The sequence below is a fragment of the Falco cherrug genome, chromosome 8 (genome assembly GCF_023634085.1).
Source record: "Falco cherrug isolate bFalChe1 chromosome 8, bFalChe1.pri, whole genome shotgun sequence".
Taxonomy (NCBI): domain Eukaryota; kingdom Metazoa; phylum Chordata; class Aves; order Falconiformes; family Falconidae; genus Falco; species Falco cherrug.
In genome coordinates, this window is record NC_073704.1 from 22,958,857 (window position 1) to 22,983,886 (window position 25,030).

At 37.2% G+C, this 25,030-nt stretch overlaps 1 protein-coding gene across 1 annotated transcript in view; it reads right to left on the minus strand.

Moving 5' to 3' along the window:
* Positions 1-25,030, minus strand: part of SCN2A (sodium voltage-gated channel alpha subunit 2) — an 80,891-nt gene that overhangs the window by 16,833 nt on the left and 39,028 nt on the right. Inside the window, exons 12-18 of the mRNA XM_014282933.3 lie at positions 22,191-22,571; positions 21,042-21,174; positions 19,167-19,405; positions 18,068-18,241; positions 15,992-16,348; positions 13,925-14,404; positions 287-407 (exon numbers count right to left, since the gene is read on the minus strand). Coding sequence (XP_014138408.2) covers positions 287-407; positions 13,925-14,404; positions 15,992-16,348; positions 18,068-18,241; positions 19,167-19,405; positions 21,042-21,174; positions 22,191-22,571 — 1,885 coding nt within the window. The remainder of the gene's footprint in view (positions 1-286; positions 408-13,924; positions 14,405-15,991; positions 16,349-18,067; positions 18,242-19,166; positions 19,406-21,041; positions 21,175-22,190; positions 22,572-25,030) is intronic.

Consider the following 25,030-nt stretch of genomic DNA (forward strand, 5'->3'; position numbering starts at 1 on the left):
GCTACTGCAATAGATTCTTGTAAATAAGCATCTTCTGTTAAAGGATTTTTGTTTCAATATTTAAAGTTAAAGCTTTGTAATTCTTACAATACCTTCCAAGGACAGAGAGAGCACAAGAACAGTACATCTATGGTAGTACCTTTGAAGGAGTTACTAATACAAACAATACAAACAGAAAATACAACTATAGTCACAAAGCTGCTTCTTAATTTTGAATAAAAATAGAATCCAGTCCAAATCGACAGAGTGAGGTCTAATCACTTCACATATATTTTACTTCACCTACCTTCTGTAAAACAAGCCTCTGGCTCTAGAACTTCTTCGGGTTCTGCTTCTGGCTGTTCCCCTTCTGCAGGTAGTCCGATATCAACAGTGCTGCCTTCTGATGAACTGGATGCATTTAATTTCTGTGAATGAAACCCCACATAATTATTTTTTTCAGTTTTATTTATTTTGAATAGTTCACGTTTGAAATGCATACCAAAATATTCTGCATGTATTCCGTGCTCTGATATTAAACTAATTTCTTATCTACAATTTATAATGCCAAATTGCTCTACTACAGGTGAGGTCACAAGATTAGAAACTACATCATGTGCGTTTTTCCTATTGAAAATATTTTGGTATTTTCATACAAGGAATTGAAGAAATTATTAGACTAATATTCTGAGCCAGACATAAGAATTCTGAAATGAAATTTCAGTAAGAGGCATGGGAGCCTTCCACACTTTGTATTGTTTAGTTATTCCAATCATGTGGCTGCATTTTGGATTACACTTCAGATAGCATGTGTTAATACAAATAATTTTCCAACGTCATGACCAAACCAACAGCAAGCTACACAGATGTATTTTCATGTCTCAAGTAAAAGTTATTCTATCAAATCTGTAAAATCTAAAAAGTTTTAATATAAACTTTTCATTATAATTGACATGAAAACACATGTTTTTAATTGTATAGGATAGTTTAATCCTCTTTACTTCCAAATGAGCAGCACATTACTTTAAGAGCAGTAGCTGATATTTTGCATTCTCACTTGCCAATGCATTTTCTGAATTTATTGTGCGTTTTGAAACTACTTATTACTTTGGTACAGTACACATACATGTCCAATCACTATAAAAGCCCCCAAAGATCTTTATTTTTTTAAGACTAAAGTGAAAAGAAATGCTTTTAAAACAATACTGTCATAAAACAATACTGCAAATAATCCAAATCTTCAAAGTGATTCTTTCACACCATTGCATTATGCTGGCAACAGACAAATATGAGTACTATAATAAGTAAAAGTAGTTTGATCATGGCATTCTATGACTCTTCTAATGTTATCACTATGTGGAGTATAACATCAGTAAAATGGCTGCATTGATAAGTAGCTAATTTTATAAAGGGAATGATGTAAGCAGATTATAGAATACAGTCTATAGGGTATTAATATTAGACAGAGAGATGGTCCGTGGTAACATTAAAGCTATATCTTTGCTGAAATTTAAAACTTAAGTTAGAGGCATTATTCCTTTAAAACATGTTTGACAAGATCCAAATTCTATACTTTTTTTGTAAAGGAAATTAAACATTATTAGTATGTGAATACAGAAAGTACCATAAGACTTCAATGGAATTTTACATTGCAGACAATATTAAGTATGTTCTTCAAACAAAAAAAGATTAATTCCTTTATCCTCCACTCTAATTTTATCAAATCACACTGACAGTATATTGTGTTGTGATTTTTAACTTTGATTTTTGTGTACCATGGTACACCATAGCCCACATTTTAGAGGAAGACCAAACAAATGGAAACATGTGTTGTGGGATGTTATTATGCACATACTTTCAGTGATATCTGTGCACCCATTTCCTTTATGTTTCTTTCAAAATCCCATCTTATGTATTCATGTCTCATGTTTGTGCATGAGATTTAGAATCTACGAGGTTAGGTCCAATATACAAAGACATGGATGCACACTTTTCTGCAGATTATTATTTCAAATTTCCCACTGCAAAGTATTCAGATTATAGATAATGCATGGCAGTTTGGTCATTGTGGAATACTGCCTCTAAAAGGGAGAAACTAGAAAGTATGGGATGAATACTGTAGTCCTCAAGTAAGGACCACAGCATTTAAACATTAGTGGAAGTCAATCATCAGTTTAAGGAAAGGCCAGAAATACCATAAACGCAAGGTACATTCCAAAGAAATTTGTATGTAGTGTTAAAAATTAATGTTTATCAATAATACACAGTAAAGAATTTTTAAACTGAGAAGTGACTATCTGTTTGATTATGTAGCATTTTCTTAAAATGTTGCTTGCATCATTCCGATCTGGACAGCATTTCTAGCAGAATGCTGTAGTAGTAGCAGAGCAAACAAAAACTATGAACAGGTTAAAACATAAATTTAAAAGACCTACTGTCCATTCTTTTACAAGGAAATGAAGAGTTCAGTAACACAGATATTACGCAGTTAATGTAATCAGCATATTAACTTTAAGAAGGGCTAAAGAATTCCTATTACTGAAATTGTGTAAGACTAACAGTTAACTCAAGATGAAAGATTAGAGATATCCACTATAAGGAGAGACCAAAAAATCAGGTAGAAAAAGTAGAAAGTGATCAGTAGAACAGTCAATTATCAGGAACATCAGAAAGCCATCTTTATTTATGTGGGGCAGTATGTATGGCGAGTTGTATTGTACAAGTCTCTTCTCACTGAAAATCTGGTATGCTTCTTTTAAAGAGCTGTAATAATAATCACAGGAGTTAAGCTAAACAGAAAAATCCTAAATTTAATCAACAGCAGTTGATACTTGAAACACAACAATTAAATGCCTTATCCCACTGATAAGTTACTCTTCTGTTGTTGGTGTAACAGAGTATTTCCTTAGCATGCTGTTCTATTATACCTGAATTTGGCCCCAATCCGATCAGTATATGAAGAAGCATATTAGAAAAATTATTCAATAAATGCAATCTCTAATAATTCAGTATCATTTGGGGAAGAAAAAAATCAGAATTTTTCAACAGAAATAATTACTCTTTTTTTGTTTTTCTTTGTTATTGTTAACAATGTATTTATTGTATGGCACACTATATAATATTCATAAAATTTAGTATGCATTACAAACAGCTAGGAAGGTTTTACAATACAACATCTCAAGATTTTACCAAATCAATTAAGTTCAGTATGCTAGGAAAACTTTTCACAGTGACAATCGCCTATTTCCACAGCGAACTTCTGTTCTATTATAAAGCAACTGACCCAGGGATGTTGTACTGATTTCTACGTATTCAACACGACATCACCTGGGAATGGACCATGTTATTGCTGATTATGTTTTGTCCATATGCTTTAATACATAGGAAGACTTTTTCTGCCACTTACTGTGACTTGCCAGTGTTCACATATGAAATCCAGCTGGATAGCTAGACTGCCCCCCTAACTGCAGACCCTGGTATGTTAGATGTGTAGTGTATGTCCCGGTTCTTTATCTTAACATATCTCAGTTACCGTTGTACCTGATAAATTCTACTCTGTTCACCAGCATTACTGGATTTAGGCAACACTATATACTTAACATGTATAGAGCTTTTTTAAAAAATGAACATGTGGAAACAAGATAATCATCAAACCCAAACGTTATCTTTGATATAACACTAAGTCCTTTGCAAGCCTCTTTTATACCATGGTTCTAGGTTTTAAAAGTATTCAGTCACCCATATTGTAAGAGATTTATCAGGGTCAAGTATTAGACACTCTTCAAGAGTTATGACGCTAGATTTTTTCTGAATAGTATGCTAAGGAAATTATTCTTAAGAGAAATCTACTTTTCAAAACCCTCAGAATCTACATACTCCATCTCCTTTTCACAGAAGACAGTAAGGGGAAAAAAGTACTTACATGGTTCTAAAGCAGCAGTATCCTGATTATCATAAAGATAGATATATATATATATATTTTTTAGGTCACATCTACCAACAGCCTTGCCAGTCATGCTTTAGTCAGCAATACAGTACAGTATGAGATACAGATTTTAGTTTAGCTTTCAAGATAGAAACTGGAAGTGGAAAGCAGCTTGCCTATCAGAGCAGCATTGCAAAAAGCAGCAGCCAAAATTAGGTCAGGAAGTTTTTGACATAATTACTTTCTGAACCTCAACATCTCATAGATTCATACAATTCTGCTTCACTTACAGCCAGGCCACTTTGAGCTTCTAACATATCTTTCTTTCTCTCTTTCTTTCAAAAATGATGATCTGAGAGTAGCTGAACAGCTTAGTTTAACATTTTTAACAAAGCCTGAAATTTCATGATTGGCCAGGAAGCCACTAATAGCTGTTGAAATCATAATTTAAGGGACTGAAGGAGCAAAGAGCAGAACAGACATAAGCAGGAAGATGGCACCAAGAGAAACCACCGTTTTGGTTTTGCTTTTGATTTCCTTTCCTCCCAAATACCTGTGAAAACGTTAAATAATGGAAAATATATTGGTTTTATTTTTTCAGTGCTGTGTGGATGTCAGTATGAAAATGAGATGTTCTGTGATGTAAATGGCATTATATCCAAATTTATCCAGTCTTCTTCAGTACAGCTACATCACCTATAAAATCAACCAAGTGGTAAATATCATTGCAGTTCCACTGGTATAATTAAGTGGAATCCGGTTCTCACTCTTTCTAGTGCTTATACAGTCAGGCATAATGACTCTATCAGTTCAAAAAAACCAGAATATTGTAAAAGCAAAACAATTCTGTGATTATTATTGTTTGCAAATATTGCAAAAAAACCAGGATCCCTAAATTACAATCCACTGTACTTTATTGCTATTCATAATTCCTTTGATCTACTTATTTACCAGCATTTCACAAAGAAAATATTTGCAAGAACATTGGATGAAAGCAAAAGCATCATAAGTAGCAGTGGAAGTATTTGAAAAAGCACTCTCACTGGAAGCTACTTTAAAAGGCTCTTTAATTCACACAGGCAATATCGAAAGAATATTTCTGAAACAGAGCAAGGGACTGGTGTTTTTAAAGATTAATCAAGTGAACTCCAATTAACTCTAATATTAACAACTTAATATCTGCTATGAATCACAGTATGCCAATATGATGTGAGCAATTCACAATCTAAAGCCTAAATTCTTCAGTGTCAAAGGATTTTGAATAATGAATATTTTAAAATCAAAATATGACTTGTCAGATTATTCCTTACAAAATATAAGGAAAATACAATACAAAAAGCTATGCAATAGTATATTTTAACTCTACTGATTTACCAAACTGAAAGCATCAGCATCCAACTATGGTGTTGTAAATATTATGGCAATGTTTAATAGGTGAGATGTAAATCTTGCTGAAGCTGGGGACCTTGTGGTTCAAAATCAGTAGCTTATTTACTAGACGGCTGAACCTTATTTATTACTGATAAGATGAGAAAAAGCTTCTCAGGGCAGACAACATTCGGGGAGGTAGTCAATTTCTGAGTATAAATTAAAGAGCTATGGTAAGACTGAATAGGGCCAGATCTTGCTATCAGTTTTCTCTTTGCACCTCTACACTTCTAAGTGTGGGCGTAAGTAAGAGCAGAACTGATCTCTGAATGTTTGACCAGCCAAATACCAGTTTTATATGAGCTTTTTTACCAAATGATGGTCACATGCTTTGACTGTGAAAATTAAATGAATTTCATGCTTAATGGTGCTTCAAGTACTGCATATTAATCTCTGAAATAGCTTAATGCTTATACAAGTACTGAAGAGAAGCATTTCTAAAAAAAAAATTGGGGAAAATAAAAATGTGACTTTCATGAGTTTCAAGTTACGTCCATTATAAGCTAAAATACAATAGTATGAAAGTTTTCCAAAACAGCTAACAGTTTTTCATTACAACACAATTTACAGATGGACTTATATACGCTTCTGATGAGAAACATAGCTTATGAGTTACATATTCTGTCTTCTTTCAAAAGGAAATAAAACCCTTCAAAAATAGAATCTTGAAAACTTTACCATCAAGATTGGGAATGGTACATAGCATGCACTGCAAAATACTGTTAAAATATCATGGGAAGTATAGCATCTGAACCACAGAAATACTGGGGCTGCCAATCTTGCCTGACCATGCTGTGATGCGAGTCCCGTGACTCAGCAGAGAGCAGCTGTGCATGTTTGTACTTTATTGCAATGAATGGGACGGGATCATAGCTGAATAGCATGCAGGCCAGTCAATATCCGTTAAAAAGTGATTATATACTATATACATATAGATGTATAACTTGCTTAGGTAACCTGTGTAAAATTGGTGACACGACGCTCTGCCTCGCTAAAAGGCACCAGAGCTGCCCGCTTGACTGATCCAGCTTGGTTCTACTCCTGTGAGAAGTAAGAATGGTAGGAAATGAAGTTCAGGATACAGCACCTCTGCTTTTTTTTTGCACTGAATACTGCTTAAAGTAAAATATACATTATTAAGGTGTCTGCAACAGCATTAGAAGAACCCATATTTTTCAAGGCATTTGAAAATATCTTGTAACTTGGTCTATCTTGGTGCAATTACTAGCCTAGAAGTTACACTTAGCATAAAAACCTAATTATTACACAGCTATACATGCACTACAAAATTTTCTACATAAACCATCCCCATAGTACTTCAGGACCAAAAAAGTAAAAATTATTTTTATAGTTTCTCCACTGGATAGCAGTAACGCAGCTCATGTCCACGTATCTTTACATATAGGACAACAGACTCAGCACAGCAGCCCCATATTCGTTCATGGCACTACTTCCACGGTAAAGTTTTATTTAGTATTTGTTTTCTAATTCCCTTATTACACTGTACTCCCCTGCTACCAGTCTTATGGACACAATGTTCTCATAGTTAATTCTATTTTAGGTTTCAGGCAATTATCTAGAAAGTTTCTTGCAAATTCACACCTACAAGCATGTACAATAATGTATGTATTCTTTCTAGAAAGGCATAATCTAGTTAACATTTCAATCAAAATACTTGATTGATATAATAAAGAATTCACCAAACATTAATATACTTAATTAAAACTTACTAATAAATTATAATTACTTTGTAGAAATTCAGCTTATTGCCCTATACCACAGTGAATATGTGTATGCATGTTTATACATAAAGAAAAGCAAAAGCACACAGACACACACTCATTAGCATCTGGCTATCTTGTGCAGTGTTTTCACAGTACATGGATGCCTCAGTTGCCTTTCATTTGGGATATTGCTAATTGAATGTGATTTGGTGGCAGTTTCTAATTTCAGTTCTTTTAATTTATGGTATAAGCAATGAAGTGACTGGCAGATCAATATTCAGCAACAGCAGAATCATATAAATGGGAAAACATGAGAGGGCAAAAACGCAAGGCACGTTATGGCATGGCAAAAAAAGAGAAAGCCTTGAACAAAAAGCCATTTGTAGTCACTTTTTTAAAAATTAAAAAATGCCTTCTTTTGCTATTGATCATTTTCGTGACAAGAGTCTGGGGCCTGTGACTAATAAGCCATCCCTTTTCTCTATATCAAAAGCCACGGTGGATAAGAATTATCTAGTGAAGAGTAGGAATTAGGGTTAAGATAACAAATATGCACTTTTGTGATTAAAATCTATTTGAAATTTAGGCACTTAAGAAATATGCTCGCAACACCTTTGCTGTGCTTTCTTGAAGGTGCCTCAAATTTTTAAACATTTTCTTTCAGTTTTCCAACTGCAGCTTCTGCAAGAGTAAGAAATTTTGTGCTCAGAAGAGTTTCAGGCTTGACCAGTCAATACTACTTGGTACTAGATCATTCCTGACTGATTTCTGAAGAATTAGAGATCTGTGTGTGGTCACAGGGCCATGATCTCATTGGAATTACAGAGACATGGTGGGATAGCTGACATGACTGGAACGCTGTCATGGATGGCTGTGTACTTTTTAGGAAAGACAGGCCAGCAAGGCAAGGTGATGGAGTTGCTCTTTATGTGACAGAGCAACTGGAATGTATCAACCTCTCCCTAGCTGAGAGCTTATGAGTAAAGATTAAGGGGCAGGCTGAAATGAGGGTCAGTGTGTGGGTGCTTGCTACAGGCCACCTGATCAGGAAGATGATGTCAATGAGATCTTCCACAGACAACTGCAGATGGCATCATGATCACAAGCCCTTGTGCTTATGGGGGACTTCAACCTCCCTGATATCCGCTGAAAAGAAAACACAGCTAGGCTCATGCAGCCAAGGAGGTTCCTGCAGAGCACTGATGATAACTTTTTGACACGGTGGTAGAGAAGCCAATGAGGCAAGGAGTGCTTTTAGACCTTGTCTTCACAAACAAAGAAGTGCTGGTTGGGGATGTGAAGGCTGGGGCAGTCTTGGCTGCAGTGACCATGAGATGGTGGAGTTCAAGATCCTGCATGGAGGAAGCAGGGCAACAAGTAGGATTGCAGCCCTGGACTTCAGGAGAGCTAACGCTGGCATCATCAAGGCCCTGCTTAGAGGAATCCCATGCATTATGACTGTACAAGGCAAGAGGGTCCAAGAGAGCTGGCTAATTTTCAAGCATCACTTCCTCCAAGCTCAAGATCAGTGCATCCCCATGAATACAAAATCGAGCAAAGGTGGCAGGAGGCCTGCATGGACGAGGAGCTTCTGGCAAAATTCAAACAGAAGAAGGAAGCTTATGGAATGTGGAAAGAGGGACAGGCCACTTGGAAGAAATATAGGGATGTTGTCAGAACATGCAAGGAGGCAATGAGGAAGGCTAAGGTGTGTTTGGAATTAAATCTGGCAAGGGAGGCCAAGGACAAGAAGAAGGGCTTCTTCAAATGCATCAGCAGGAAAAGGGTGACTAGGGAATATGTGGGCCGTGCCTGAATGAGGTGGTGCCCTGGTGACGAAGGACACAGAGAAGGCAGAGTTACTGAATGTCTTCTTTGCTTCAGTCTTCACTGCCAAGGCCGGCCCTCTCGTTTCCCAGACCCTGGAGGCAAGAAAAGAAGCCTGGAGAAAGGAAAACTCTCCCTTCGTCAAGAAGGATCAGGTTAGAATCATTTAGACAAATCTGACACCTACAAATCCACGGGCCCTGATGGGATACACCCCCGAGTGCTGAGGGAGCTGGCAGATGTTATTGCCAAGCCACTCTCCATCATCTTTGAAAGGCCATGGAGGACAGGAGAGGTGCCTGAGGACTGGAGGAAAGCTGATGTCACTCCAGTCTTCAAAAAGGGCAAGAAGGAGGACCCAGGAAACTACAGGCCAGTCAGCCTCCCCTCCATCCCTGGAAATATGATGGAACGCCATCCTGGAGGTCATCTTGAAGCATGTGGAGGAAAAGGTGGTTATCAGGAAAAGTCAGCATGGATTCACTAAGGGGAAATCATGCCTGACCAAGACTATCTGTGATGGAATGACTGGCTGGGTAGAGGAGGGGAGAGCAGTGGATGTTGTCTACCTTGACCTCAGCAAGGCTTTTGACACTGTCTCCCACAGCGTCCTCATAGGTAAGCTCAGGAAGTGTGGCTGAGATGAGTGGACAGTGAGGTGGGTTGTGAACTGGCTGAATGACAAAGCTCAGAGGGTTGTGGTCAGTGGCACAGAGTCTAGCTGGAGGCTTGTAGCGAGTGGTGATCCCCAGGGGTCAGTACTAGGTCCAGTCCTGTCCAACTGACTCATCAGTGACCTGGATGAAGGGGCCGAGTGCACCCTCAGCAAGTTTGCTGCTGATACAGAGCTGGGAGGAGCGGCTGATGCACCAGGAGGCTGCGCTGCCATTCAGCCAGACCTGGGCAGGCTGGAGAGCTGGGCAGAGAGGAACCTAACGATGTTCAGCAAAGGCACGTGTAGGGTCCTGCACCCAGGGAGGAACAACCCCACGCACCAGTCCACGCTGGGGGCTGACCTGCTGGGAGGCAGCTCTGCGGAGACAAACCTGGGACTGCTGGGGACAGCAAGTTGCCCATGAGCCAGCAGTGTGCCCTGTGGCCAAGGAGGCCAGTGGGATCCTGGGGTGCATTAGGAGGAGCGTGGCCAGCAGGTGGAGGAGGTGACCCTGTCACTCTAGTTTGGCCTGGTGAGGCTGCATTTGGAGCGCTGTGCACAGTTCAAGAGAGACAGGGAACTACTGGACAGGGTCTAGCGGAGGGCTACAATGAGAGAACTGGAGCACCTCCCTGATGAGGAAAGGCTGGGAGAGCTGGGCCTGTTCAGTCTGGAGAAGAGAAGACTGAGAGGGGATCTTATGAATGCATCTAAATATCTTCAGGGTGGGTGTCAAGAGGATGGGGCCAGACTCCTTTCAGTGGTGCCCAGTGACAGGACAAGGGGCAACGGGCACAAACTGCAACACAAGAAGTTCCATCTCAATATGAGGAAAAACCTCTTTACCTTGAGGATGACAGAGCACTGGGACAGGCTGCCCAGAGAGGCTGTGGAGTCTCCTGCTCAGGAGATGTTAAAAACCCACCTGGATGCGACTCTGTGCAGCCTGCCCTAGGTGAACCTGCTTTAGCAGGGGGATGGACTAGCTGATCTCCAGCAGTTCCTTCCAACCCTAGCCATTCTGTGAATATGTATTTCTTTGTTTTACCACCTGATCAATTTGCAGTTCCTGAAGCATGATTAACACACACATTTACAGGATTAAGTGCCTCCAAGAACGAAGTTAAGACATCATTTTCTTTTAAATACTGTATCTGGAGGAGAAAGCCTTTCTTTTATGCTCGAAGCTTAATGACTGGAGCTCATGTCTCAAATATGGGTAATTGACTTTAAAATTTTCCCTATAGGAATTCAAACCAATATTTTTGTCATGTCGTAGAACCACCCAATTGAATTCCTTCCATCAGGAAAAGGAAAGATTTGGCTAATCAAGACAGTCAGCAGTCATACCATCCTGTTATACAATGAAGAAACAGATGCACCATTGTCATTGTGGTCATACTCAGTCCTGCTAACCACCAGCCAACAGATCTGAATAAGTTACATCCTCCATCTCTTCTACTGACATAATGCTCTTGTGCAGTAAATAGTTAAAGACTGAGCAGGCTACAAAAAGAAACAAAAGGAAGAAAGTTGGTGATCAGGGAATTCAAATGGGAAATTCAGATTTTGGTCCCTATTTCAAGGCAGTTTCTGCACTGTAGCCACTGATTTTTTTTTAATATAAATTTTAATTTTATATTTTTATGAATTTTTTACATTTTTTAATAAATTTTAACCACATTAAAAATTATAAACAGATTTTGTAGCAGGGAAAGATTTTGTTCTCAAACAGATGCCTTAATCATTAGGCACTACCAAACATCACGTTCCTCCTTGCCACCACTGTTCAGTGTATCAGAAACTATTTTCTGCACAATTGCAGCTTCAGAATAAGAAGTGGAGAATAGTGCACTAGTACAGAACAGTCCTGATTACAGTTTTAAGAACATACTTCATCAGCTAATTAATCCAATAATCACTAATGAAAATATTTAAGTTACTTCTTTCTCAGTCATTTTAATGACATATAGTATCTAAATTAGTAGAATCCAATTAAACTTACAAATTACTTTTTACAGAAAAGTTGCCAATTAAAAATTATCAGAGCTATAATCTAGGTCGATAAAACTTCAGTTAATACATACATAACTTCATAACTTTTAAAAAAGAACAAGCATGGGAAAGGTATATAGGACAATTTAAAACATGGTTTACTACTACCATGAGTAGCGGCAGTATCAGAATCAGTAACATTATCAGAATTAATATGATATGGGTGGGAGAACAAAATAAGAAACTAAGAGAGGAGGTTTCCTGAGTGCATACTCATGATCATACTGGGACTTCACAGTCAACATCTGACTGTATCTGTGTCAGATTTTCTTTTCATACTGTTTGTACAGTAATATCTGAAGCATCATTGCCAGTTACAATATATCTGTAGAATAAACTAAGAGTATCTTCTTCACACGTTGCAATTGAGGCATTTAGAATGTTTTATAAAAAAAATACAGGTTTAGGTTGACAGCACCCTTGACACTGATAAAAATATGATACTAACTTTACAGACAAATAAAGAATGACATAGGTATTTGTTACTCCACTAAGCACTAAATATTTTGTAATAAAGAAATCCAAAGTATTGTCTTACCTAGTACTGAACTTTAAACTTAACACACTTTATTCCCAAACATTCAGTACATCCTTTGGCTATCACCAGTTGCTAAGCAGGGAAAGGGCTGGAAGTCATAGATGGACTTGAACATAAGAATAGCAGGAAAAAAGAACAAATCCAGAAGGACCAGGTGTATAACAAGAAACTACGTGATTTACAAAAAGACAGAAGAATAACCTGTGCCACTACTGTGGTATGCAATCGTTATGGATGATCTCACGGATAGGTGGAATTTGACCAGATTTGCAGTAGAATTTGCTGCTCCTTTGGCAGCAGTGAGTTTTGAAACAATTAAGGATGGGACAATAGAACAATGGAACAGCAGAACAATGGGAACACAGAACAATGCACTAGCCCTATGTGATGTAAAGGCGCCTGAAGAGGACTCCTTTTCTTATCTTATGTACAAAGATAAAATACAATCAACAAAAATCCTACATTCAGACCAAGAAACTTTCATATAAATACCCTCTTCATTACAGAGAGCAATTAAAGGTTAAACTACAATAAATTCTGCTTTGTTCTACACCCAAGTCATGGTTTTGAAGAGTAAGAGAAATACTAATACAAACAATCTGCAGAAAGAAATATTTTCAAAAGAACCATAATAATAAATAAAGACATTTTTTATAAGAAACAAGAAAATATGACTAAATGTGTGATACAGTCTGTACAGAAAAGGATCTCAGGGTGAGAATTACTAGATTTGCCGTGAGATGTGCCAACCGTTCTCGCTCACTTGGGATGGGGCTGGGAGGCTTTCTGTGGCCTCAGCCCGTATCTTACTCATATTTATACCCTCAGATTCAATTGCAGGGGTATCACTTATGAAAACCTTTACGTTAGTTTATGTCTGCACCATAGCATGCAGTATTGTTAAAAAATACACATGCTAAAGCTGAATGAACTAGCATTGGTATTAAGCATAGTATAGACTTACTCCACTTGAGGAGATGTGCCTCCACCACGTACAATTGTGCAGGACAGAGCACTGGGTTAACACAATACTAATGGCTTCAGCACCCACTGTAACTCACTAAGTCCTAGCTTGGATGTGTCCATTTGGCAGCACATTGTGCCAGAAAGAGGTATATTTTATTATGGTCACAGTAGGTAACAGATTCAAATATCTTAAAGCTTTGAAAATGGCAATGGGTAGCTGCATAAAAGGGTCTTATACTGAGACATAAAGCTTCATCATTTTTTTACCATAAGGCCATTATTTCTTCAGTGGTTCTGCTACTATCAGAAAGATTATTGGCGATTTATATGAAATCATTTGGTGATGTTGGTGCAGTAGTCAAATGTAATTATAATGTTATCTAGATGTATTTTGACTATATCAAATGGGTTAAAAGTATCAGAATGAATTGTTAATTTGACAGGAGGCACTCCAGAAAGCAGACAGAAGAGTAAATAAATTGCACTAATAAAATAAGCATGCAGAAACTCCAACAACCCACACATATTTTGTAAGACTTTTGGTCTCCAGGGCTATTAAATTGCTTCATTTTCTTGCTAACTTAACACAATAAAATAGAAAAAAAATATTAATTAAAAAAAATGTATTACGCATCTTGGTCATTACTGTAAATGCAATACTGTACTACCATCTCTTCAAAACCCACAACCTTCCATCAATTTACCTTAAATGCCATTACAAGTTGGTATACCCTGTTACAGAGTAATTATATAGAGATTTGAACTCAACACTAGAAACCTTAGGAAGAAAAGCAAAGCATCAATTTTAAACACAGAAATACTCTTACCTCTTTGCTTTCTTCCAGGTCTGACTCACTGCTGAACTCCTCTGTATTTAAATTTTCAAAATCTGATTCCCCGACAGCAATGGGCACTGTCACAGTGAGACTTGGGTTGTTTATGAATGACATGTAATCACTTTCATCAACAACGTATTTTTCCACACTGCTGCCTATGCCACTGGTAGTTCCATTCCCTTCTTTAAGATAGGCAAGGTTTTTACCTATTTCTACTATTGTGTGGTTGGAAATACAGCTGTCTTTTTTGTTGTTTAGGTCTTCAAGAGGTTTGATTTCATCTAAAACTTTCTGCTTCCGAACAAAGGCTTTTTGGATGAACTCACGCACTTTCCTCTTCACATAATCTATGCCTTTCTGAATCCTTGCCACAGCAATCTGTAGATTGTTCATTTCATTATCATCGTCTGTAGCAGCAAGGTTGTCTGAACTAAATGAGCTCAGCAGCAAGGCCAAAAAGAGGTTGAGTACCTACAAGACAGTAAGGAGAAAAATATACTGGATCTCTTATTTTAAGGTCATAAAATTAATTCCATTATGGGATGTTCAATATGACATAATTTTTATTTCACAGCTAGCACTTTAATTCAACCCACCTTCCTACTATTCTTTCCAGTCCATAATCCCTGTCCCCCATTTTTTATTATAAATTGCCACAAACATTTTTAGCATGTTTAACTTGACTAACAGGTGAAAATCTGAGCTGTTACTTGACTTTCTTCTCCACACTGGAAGTTGTTCAGGTCTGTGCCTCAAAATGGAGAATGAGATAAGCAAGCAGGATACAACATGATGTAGTAATTTATGCAAGCTACATCCACTACAGTGTTCATAGACAAGGGGAATGCGGAGAGACCCCAGTCTTCTACAGTTCAGCAGGCCATAGTTTCAGTGTCTCTAATTCAGAAAATAATAAACTTATGTATTTGCCAAGAATATATCAGTCTCTTTTTGTTTTGTGCAGGATAACTAGCTAAGAGATAAAGAGTCCACAAATGTGACACACCTAAATTTTAGGAAACTATTTCAGACTTTCTTGCATGACATTTTACAAACATACAAGAGAAATTTGGACTAGATGTAATTACAACATTATGTGCAAAACTGATTAAAAATAGTATCTAAATTATGTTTGTCAATTCTTCTTGTTCAAACTTAAAGAACATTTTAGAGGGTATACCACAGGACTCTCACATTAGTCCATTTAAACTTTATAAAATTCATGGGTGATACCAAAAAGAGAAGGGATGCTAGCACTCAACAAAAAAGAACTACAAATAGGCATAACCATGGTAAATTGGTGAAATCATTCAAAATCATTACCGCATTTAATTCTGACGCACTACTCTGAAAATGTTGGTTATGAAAAATGAAGGGTACATATACAGAAGATATGAAAACTGCAAGGTCGAAGCACTGTGGAAAAGTGCATATAGGCTGCATCAGGAAAGCAATGCTGGTACAGAAATTTTGTGTGTCACTTCGGGCTGTACCACAAGGAATGTTTTGTGTAAGACATGGAATTGTAATGATTCCACATTATTTGGTATTTGTGTCTCTATCCAAAATGCTGTTTGGGAAGAATTCAGAGGCCAGCAGCAAAAGGGATAAGTAGTTTAGAAATCATCACATATGAGAAAAAATTGAACAGCTAGACTTATTTTGTTTCAGAAAGAGAAGATTAAAAGTGGAAACAGTAAACCCTGAAGTATTATAGATGTTGTCATGAAGACCAACTGTTTTCCATCACTATTGAGACCAGTTTAATTGGCTGTAAAAGGTGATTTAAGGTAGATTTTTTTTAAAAGGTATTTTTAACTCTAAGTGTAATTCAGCACGGATCTTACTAAAGAGATTATAAACTTACTGAAGATTTAAAAGAAAAGGTAGACAAACATTTTTCAAAAATGATCAAGGTATATTTGAACCTGGTTTAGAGAAAGGGCAAATGAATTGCATGATCTCCTGATGTCCATCTCCAGTTCTCTCAGACTTTAAAATTATAAAAAATAGGAAATATGTTCTAATAGTTTTTAAAAATCCCCACTGATTACATACCACTAGGTTTCCAATCACCATGACCATCATGAAGACAGTAAGGCACATGGTTTGGCCTGCGACCTCCATGCAGTCCCACATCGTTTCTATCCATTCTCCACACAGCACTCGAAATACAATCAGGAAAGAGTGGAAAAAGTCATGCATGTGCCAGCGTGGAAGTTCACAGTCACTGGAGATCTTGCAGACACATTCCTTGTAGCTTTTCCCAAACAGCTGCATCCCAACCACAGCGAAAATGAACACAATGATGGCCAGCACCAGGGTCAGATTCCCCAGAGCCCCCACTGAGTTGCCAATAATTTTTATCAGCATATTTAGAGTTGGCCAAGATTTTGCCAATTTGAAAACTCGAAGCTGCAAAACAGAATAATAGCATACAGGTATTTGTGTTACTAATTGTAATGAAATTATTGCTATACATTTCATATTTCAGTTACCCTGTGTCTAAATCACGTCTCCTGTAACCATTAGAAACTTTAGGTAAATTTTTTCCAGTTCTATCTACAATGACATCAGCGGTCTTAAGCCCTGATGCAAGTCATAAGAAATCAAAAATGCCATCTCTATGCTCATTTGAATTACACTGCAATTATCACAAAGTCTCCAATTGAGACTTTACCTCTTTTGGTCACTTTAGATATCTATAAACAAGTTGCACTTGCTGGACAAGTTGAACAACACTTTTTTTCCTTTAGTTAACTCTAAGAGTATTATTAAAAATACACCCGCACATATGAAACATGATCAGTTTAACAGGATTGTAGGTGTATACACACTTCCAGATCTCTCTCATCTTAACGGGCAGAGATGGAAGACATGGTTTTCCTAGAAAGAGAAACAAGCTAGAGTTGTTAATGACAGGCATACAAGTTACTCGCAAGCACCTTTAACAATGTCTTTTCTGTCATTTAAAATAAGTGTGATGTGTCTTACAAAATTTGTCAACATTGAGAAAACCAGAGAATGAAAAGTGTTACATTAAAGTACAACTTGAAACAAAATGACAAAACACAATTATTTGGAAAGACACAGCAAATGTTCAGACAATTGAAAGAGAATACCAAAAAGAATCTAAATCTAAATACTATTTCATGGCATGAAACTTAAAATATATAGATGTGAAGTTAAACACAGAATTCTATTATTGAAGGAGAGGTCAATCCAGACATGTAATCAACTTTAGGCAAAATGCAATATAAAGCTATACAGAGAACCAGCAAATTAACAAATTTAACCCCTGTCATTTTTTAAAGGGCTTTTATTTAAAGTTAAATATTTTTTGCTTTATTTAAGGCAAAATTTCTGGTTGATGACTAGGACGTCTAACTTCATGTCTCTTACTGTGTAGGTCTTCTCAGAAAACAATTTGAACATCAGCTGGCATGCTAGCCTAGTCTTCAGCAAGACCAAGGTTTACCAAGCTCCTGTTGATGACAGAAATATCTAATAAAAGGCAGAGATACTGTGGTGACTTCCAAAGAGAAAAGCTGTTAGTGGATGAACCCTTGCAGAGGGTGGTAAAGAGAAGGCTTGCAGTGAGGAAAAATCCCTATCCAAAGAAAAATCTTTACACTGCTCTCTTCTGAAACTATGTAAGCCAGCTGGTAACGGAAGACTATCAACTAAAACTGGCAATAAAGTTTTATTGACTATTCCATTATTTACTACGTAATTTACTAATCTTCAGTCACAGGTAGTGAGGGCCTCTGGCTTTTGCATTTTTTATTCTCCTCATCTAGGGAGAAAAAGACTCTAATAGGTACTACTATTAAAAAAAGTTAATCCTTAAAGCACACTCACTGCAAGAACAGAACTGATGTTGACAATATCTTGAAGCAATAGGTGTTACTATGTAAGATGTTAATATTTAAGTAAATAGATGTTAATATGTAAGACAAACCTGACATAATATATACATGCCATCTAGTGGGTATGCAATTTAATATTTTGTAAGTTCTTACGAAAAGGTCTTCTGTGTTAGCCAAATACATAATGTACAAATGAAAAATGAACAATATAACTGCATAAATACAAAAACAGAACATGAAAATATATTTTATTTAGTATATTTACCAATCGAAATGATCGAAGGACAGATAATCCTTCTACGTTTGCAAGGCCAAGCTCCATTAAACTAAGACTCACGATAAAACCATCAAAAATATTCCACCCCTCTTGGAAATAATAATAAGGATCCATGGCAATTATCTTAAGAAACATTTCTGCTGTGAAAATTCCAGTAAACACCTGCAAGAAAAAGACAGTTTCTTATTCCAATTTAATGAAAAAATATTTAAAAAGTAAACCTAATGGTATCAACCGTTGTTAAGTTATATTTTTAACAAGCAATCCATGATAAATCTGAATAGCTTCTCTATATTACCATATACTGGAGTTAGGAATTAAATTCAGATTTAAAGCTTACATATGCATGACAATGTTCGGTTTCCAGAGAAAAAGAGATAAATGGGAAAAATATGGGTTTTATCTAGCATGCTAACATGCATATATAAATACTGATACACGGAATCTCTTCTGATTTTAATGCTCAGATTTTCCCCCTTAGATCTCATCTTTGCCCTTCAGAAATCTTTTTGTTTCTAGGGATAAAGATAAGTTGATGAGAGGGACAATTATTTTATTATGAAAAAAATATATACTGAAAGTTGAGCGGAACTATTCTTCAGAATGACCCACAGAAGGCACTGTCATGCCGTTTCACCTTTTCATGCAGAGTTGCAGTTAATCCTCTGTGCTTACCGGGTCTTTCCCCTCTACAATTCCCTGAACACTCAGGACCTCAGGAGGTGCTAGTGTGGAGCAGAACAGGTGAGGGAATAGAACCAAAAGCTCTTGTGATGTGTAAGTATCCATCCAAGAAAACATATTAGATAAATTCCTTTAACCAGCTTCAATTACAGAAGCTGAAGGTTTTAAAAACCAAAATGCACATCGACCCAACAGATCTTACTATTTTTTGCTCTATAAAGCAAAAGTGGCAAAATCCACACATGACAACAGAGGGATTCAGTACAGCTTAAATTTAAACTCAACCATCCCAAGCCTATAAATGTCTAGTCAACATTTTCTTTTAAACAGATGTACCTAGATCACAAAGGACTTACTTTAAAAAAATGCATTTAACATACATGGCACATCATGAAAGACTTACAAGGTTTCCGACTGAAAGCACACCACTAAACTGTTCTGTCATTGGGTAGTGCTCCATGGCCATGAACAGGGTGTTCAGGACAATGCAGATAGTAATGGCCAGATCAACAAATGGGTCCATCACAATCAAATTTACAATATGTTTGACTTTCAGCCATGGAGTACAGCAGTCCCAAATCAGGCAAGTGTTAGCAAATTTATACCAGCATGGTGGGCACTTCTGTCTGGATTCTTCCAGTTCTAGAAAGAAAAATCAAATAACATTTTAAACATATTTCTTCTATTCTATTATCACCTGGGTATCTCCTTGAGGCCTAAATGCTGTTTTCCAATGTACTGTTGATAAACTGTGTTGATATTGTAGACCTTTAGAAACAAAGGATACTGTCAGTCAAAAGAAATTACAATTAAAAATAATCTGTCCCACTTTTGAATTTGATATAAAAAGAATAGTAAATATTCAATAGATAAAATAGCCTTTCACAAGCAAATGCCACATAGTATGCAAAACAGAAATTTGTCTTAGAAATCAGGCATACAGGCTGGACAATGAGTGGATTAAGAGCAGCCCTGTGAAGAAAGACTTGGGAGGTATCGGTGGATGAAAAACTGCGTATGAGTAGGCAACGTACACTCACAGCCCAGAAAGCCAGTCTCATCCTGGGCTGTATCAGAAGTGTGGCCAGCCGTTCGAAGGAGGTGATTCTCCCCCTCTGCTCAGCTCTTGTGAGACCCCACCCGGAGTACTGTGCTCAGCTCCAGGGTCCCCAGCATAAGACATCGACCTGTTAGAGTAGGGCCAGAGGAGGGCCATGAAGATGATCAGAGGGCTGGAGCACCTCTCCTTTGAGGGCAGACTGAGGGAGTTGGGGCTGTTCAGCCTAGAGAAGCAAAGGCCCCAGGGAGCCTTCCAATATTTAAAGGGGGCCTACAGGAAAGATGGGGAGGACCCTATCAGAGAGTGTACTGATAGGACAAGGGGTAAGAGTTTTAAGATTAAAGGTGGTAGATCTAAATATTAGGAACAAATTCCTTACTGTGAGGGTGATGGGACACTGGAACAGGTTGTCCAGAGAAGCTGTGGATGCCCCATCCCTGGAAGTGTTCAAGGCCAGGCTGGATGGAGCTTTGAGCAACCTGGTCTAGTGGAAGGTGTCCCTGTCCATGGCAGGGGGGTTGGAAACAGATGATCTTTAAGGTCCCTTCCAACCCAAACCATTCTATGATTCTACACATAGAATGAATAAAATATTTAAAAGTGTCATAAAAGATAAACGCTTAGAAAAAAACAGAAGTCAGACAAGTATTTAGACAGTGTTATGGTCCACATGTGCAAAACTGCTCATTATTACCTTCCTGTTTGCTATTTTGGGCAGTCACTTAAGCCTCAGAGTAATGTTTTGCCCTTTTTTGCAAGTAGTTGCTTAATTCCATGATTCAGATTCATTGTATTTAGCCTTACAGAAAGAATAATGCAATCCTTCCTTTGTGCAACAGCATGTCTGTTGAAGTGGTAGAAGGGGATTGTTCTACTGCAAGAAGCATAGCCATTTCATTAACCTAAAAAGACCTTTTACACCAAAATATAACTTGTCTAGAAAACACTGCATTGATCAATTGCTTTCTGCATTCATTTAACTTGGAATTTTGCTGCTTCCACCTTAAACCTATTAGTATATTGAAAGCTTGACTGCTTTTCCATATACATCAGTCCATTCTAAAAAAAAAAATCAAAACACTACCTCTATATACAAATCTCATCTTGCTGGTACCCTTTAAGCTGAAATAGCTGCCTTAAACCACCACTACTACTTAATTTATCATACGTTTAATAGCACTTTATGGTATCATCATATAACAATTCTGTGTTACATACCTTCCATTGTGTTTGTAAGCATGCTGGCTATACTCATTGCTCTTTGCCTTGCACTAGGATCTGCTAGGTAGTCCATAGGAACATGATAAGAACTAGACCGTCTCTTTCTTAAGTCAGTTTCTGTAGTAGTGCCCTGAAAAATAAAACACTGATAAAATAACCTATTGATTGTTCATTTAGTAAGAATAACACTGTAAATTATTATAGAAGTACAATGGTTTAAAACACTTTGCTGTCCTGCACCATGCTCCATTTATGTTGTAGTTTTGCAATAGACTACTGTATGCTTAACTTTGTATATTGTAAATAGTCAGACACATCAATAGGATTGCTCTTGTGCTTAAAAAACGGTTTTAAGTTTTTTTCTGAAACAGGGCTGAGATTTTAAAACATATTTTAGACTGTGAATAGTTTTTACACTATAAAAAGTTCCACAATGCTTGTCAATAAGCTCTGCCATAAATATCTTTCTAATTAGGCAGTGAAGTCTTTTTCTAAACATGAAAATGCACACCCTACACAGCTAGCAGTAAAAACACATATAAGTGTATTTTCTTAAGATAACTCTTAATTTATAATAAATTATCAATTTTCTAGCACGTTTTCAAACAAAATAAAAGCAAAAATATTTCATAATGTTGACATGTTGACATCTCAAAAAAAAACCAAACTAGAAAAATTAACTGTGTTACAGGAAGAATATCACAACCCATGTAAGTTGTACTATCAGTGTTACTCATAAGTTTCACATATAGTCAGTGGGAATTTAAATACTCATTTAATATATTCCATTAAGTAAATAAAATTAATATTTTTATATCCTGTCTGATATTTGAATGAGAACCTTCCAGTTAAGTCTTCAGTTAGCATAATGAATCAAAGGGTGTAAGACTACACGTACTACATTTATTCAGTGGTTTTCTATCTTATTCTGTTAATTCCCAGTAAATTAGCATATATTTTCCACATATTTAGTTAGAGAGCTATAAAATTTCAGTTTCTACTTTAGCTTATAACTGGAATATATGAAAGGAGCATTCACAGCTTGGTCAGAAAGGGAATCATTCCCAAGTGACTAAATATTGTAGAAACAGTAGTTGATCACAGAGGGGGAGAACATCATGCCTGAGCTATTGCAGACTTCCTTACATTGCTAGCAGTGGCTGCTTTATCAATCATCACCTCTGGCAGAAGCTGTCCAGTAGGTGACGTCAAAGCTGGCGGCCCACCGACTAAAGAAACTACTCCATTGCAATCCACAGTGCTGTGCATCTTCCCGTTTGCTGGAAGTGGAGGTACTGTCCTGGATGACCTACTGGCCTGACTAATGTTACTGTTGCGCCGTTCACCATGTCTATGAGGAACAAAGAGAGAATCTCTTCTGCTCTCATTGTCTTCAAAAGTGCTGTGCTCATCATCAGCAAAGTCATTTTCTGATCCTACATCTTTTGCTCGACCTCTGAAGCTGAAAAGACTTGTTCTGCTATTGCGTCTTGGGGAAAACAGGGAGCCTCGAATGCTCAGCAAAGACTGTAGGCAAATAAAAACAATGTTTATCAGATAAAAATAATTTAAAATATAATGTTTTCATACAGAGGAAAAAACCACAGTGTTAATATGTCTTAAGGGTAAGGTCATCTACAAAGAAATGAACTGGTACAGCCCTCCTCACCCCCCACCCCTGTACCCTCCCTTTTGGGTAGTAAACAAAGAGCACATAAGTGACAGACAAAGACTAGTTGTTTCACCACTTCAGATATATTAAATCATTGGTTTAATTAGAGTAAAAGAAACTGCTTGACAGACTTATTTCCTCTGCCATTCTGCCCGGTTTATTACCAATTGTTCATAAACTGAGCAAGCACATCTAGACACTATTTATCCCAGGTTGGCATTAGTCCAACAGGCTGAGTAAATAACATTTTAGGCAAGTTTCCTGTGACTTAGTCTGCACACAAAGGTAGCTCCAAATACTGCCTAGTTTAATAAACATACTTTTTTTTCCCCCAGATATCAGTCAAGTAGGCCACAATAAGTTTTTTGTTATCTTATCTTTTGTTTGTCTTAGCTATCCTGAATATGCAAACATATGCCTGTAATTTTGTATAAGTAGTCTCACTAATGTTTGCCAATTTACCCATGTGAGTAAACATTCTGCCATCAAGATCAGAGTAAAAATCCCTAATCTTGCAAATAATCTTGCAAATTTTGCTCTAATCTTGCAAACAATTTTACAGATTGTTAACTTTAATTCATATCAATGATTCTCTTGACTTGATTGATTAGCATTAGTACCTGATTTCACCCAAGACCTCTATGAACAGCAGAGATGATAAATAACAAAGCAGTGTCTTTGTTTCTCTTCTGCAACTTATCTTTATGGACCTGAGCCCCATTGTTCTAGGTACTGCAAAATGCAGAACAAAAAGGCACTCTGCAAGGAACTTCTTATCTAAGCGTAACACAACAGATGGAAACAAAAAGAGAGGGAATACAAGGAGGCAAAATTGATGGGTATGATAAACAGTGGTCTTAGCTCACCTGAAGTCACTTCCCTGTCAAGCTTTCTGTAGGCAGCATGGTAAAAGAGAGTTTTAAAGAGGGATTTGAGGAAAGCAATGAAGTGTTCTGTGGAAACCCATGGGAGCTTCTTCCAAGCATGAGGGGCAGCATACCAGAAAGAGCTCAAAGAAACTTTTGAAAATTTAACAGGAGGTTATGAATGCTGGCATGGGTCAATCAAAGCTGGGACTTGTTTACTGTAAAGTACACAAGGTGGGTTGGAGGGAACTTTAGGCACAGTTCGTTTTATGGTATTAAAATATCTTTAGTTAGATTATGTTTACTAGCAGATTAGGTAAAAGCAATGAGATAGGTTAGTGCTCTTTGCAACAACATTGTTGATGAATACAGCAGTAACTGGGACATGGAAAAAGGTCCAAGTTAAAAATGATTTACAATTGTACATTTAGAGTTTAAAAAAAAGAAAAGGAAAAAGAAAAGGAAAGAGAGAAGGAACTATCAAAAGGACATGTGGAAATCCCTTAGAAAACTGTCAATGGGATAAAGGGGTAAAAGAATCTTCTAAAGCATAACTACACCAGGAGAACCGAGAGGAAATGAAATAATGAACATTAGGAAGAATAAGTTTTCAAGAAGAACATAATGGCTGGTTACATTGAAGGCAAGTGAAATGTCAAGGAAAAAGTCAAAATGAGATACAAACTTGAGTTTTGTCTAGAAAAAGGTTATTAAAAACTGGTGAGTGGAATTTCTGTTGAGTGGCTAGAATCCAGAGTGAAAAGGAACTAGAGCTGGAAAACCAGAGGGGAGGGGATTGCTAGACTGTCAGAGTAAACAGCTGTAAATGAACTTGGAGATGAAAGGTAAGAGAAGCAAATTGTATGAGGAATGCTTCATTTCTTACCAGATGGATGAATTGAGCTGCAGTTGAATAAGGCTGCAGTCTGAATGAAGACACAAGGAAGAATATGTACCTAAGGGATTAGATGGGTCTTCAACACAAAGTTGAAGTCAATGGATATAGGTGTGAAAATCTGCATAAGGAACAGAATGAATCATGAACTAACTCAATTCAGCAGTGAAGTCTTACAGAGATTAGCTAGACAGTTAACAACACAAAATGGTGGTAGACCAAGGGTGGCAGGGGGTGGTGGGGAAGGATGCAGTACTATTAAAAAAGGAAGTACATTAGGAAGTAAGTGGAAGGAGGAGTTAACTTGCCAGAAGCAGGAAGCTAGAAGTGTTATTTCTCACCACAGTCTGATCTAACAAGGAGAGTCCTTAATAAAATATTGGATGAAGAGGTCTGAGCTTCTTTGAGAATGGGAGCTGGAGAAAGTGATACATGAAGAGAATATGAATGCTCATGATCTATTTAGGGATGAAACAGGCTTTCCAGAGACAGTAACAGAAGAGGATTAAAAAGGAAGGAATGAGTTTAGTAACAGTGACTAAAAGGAGGGAGA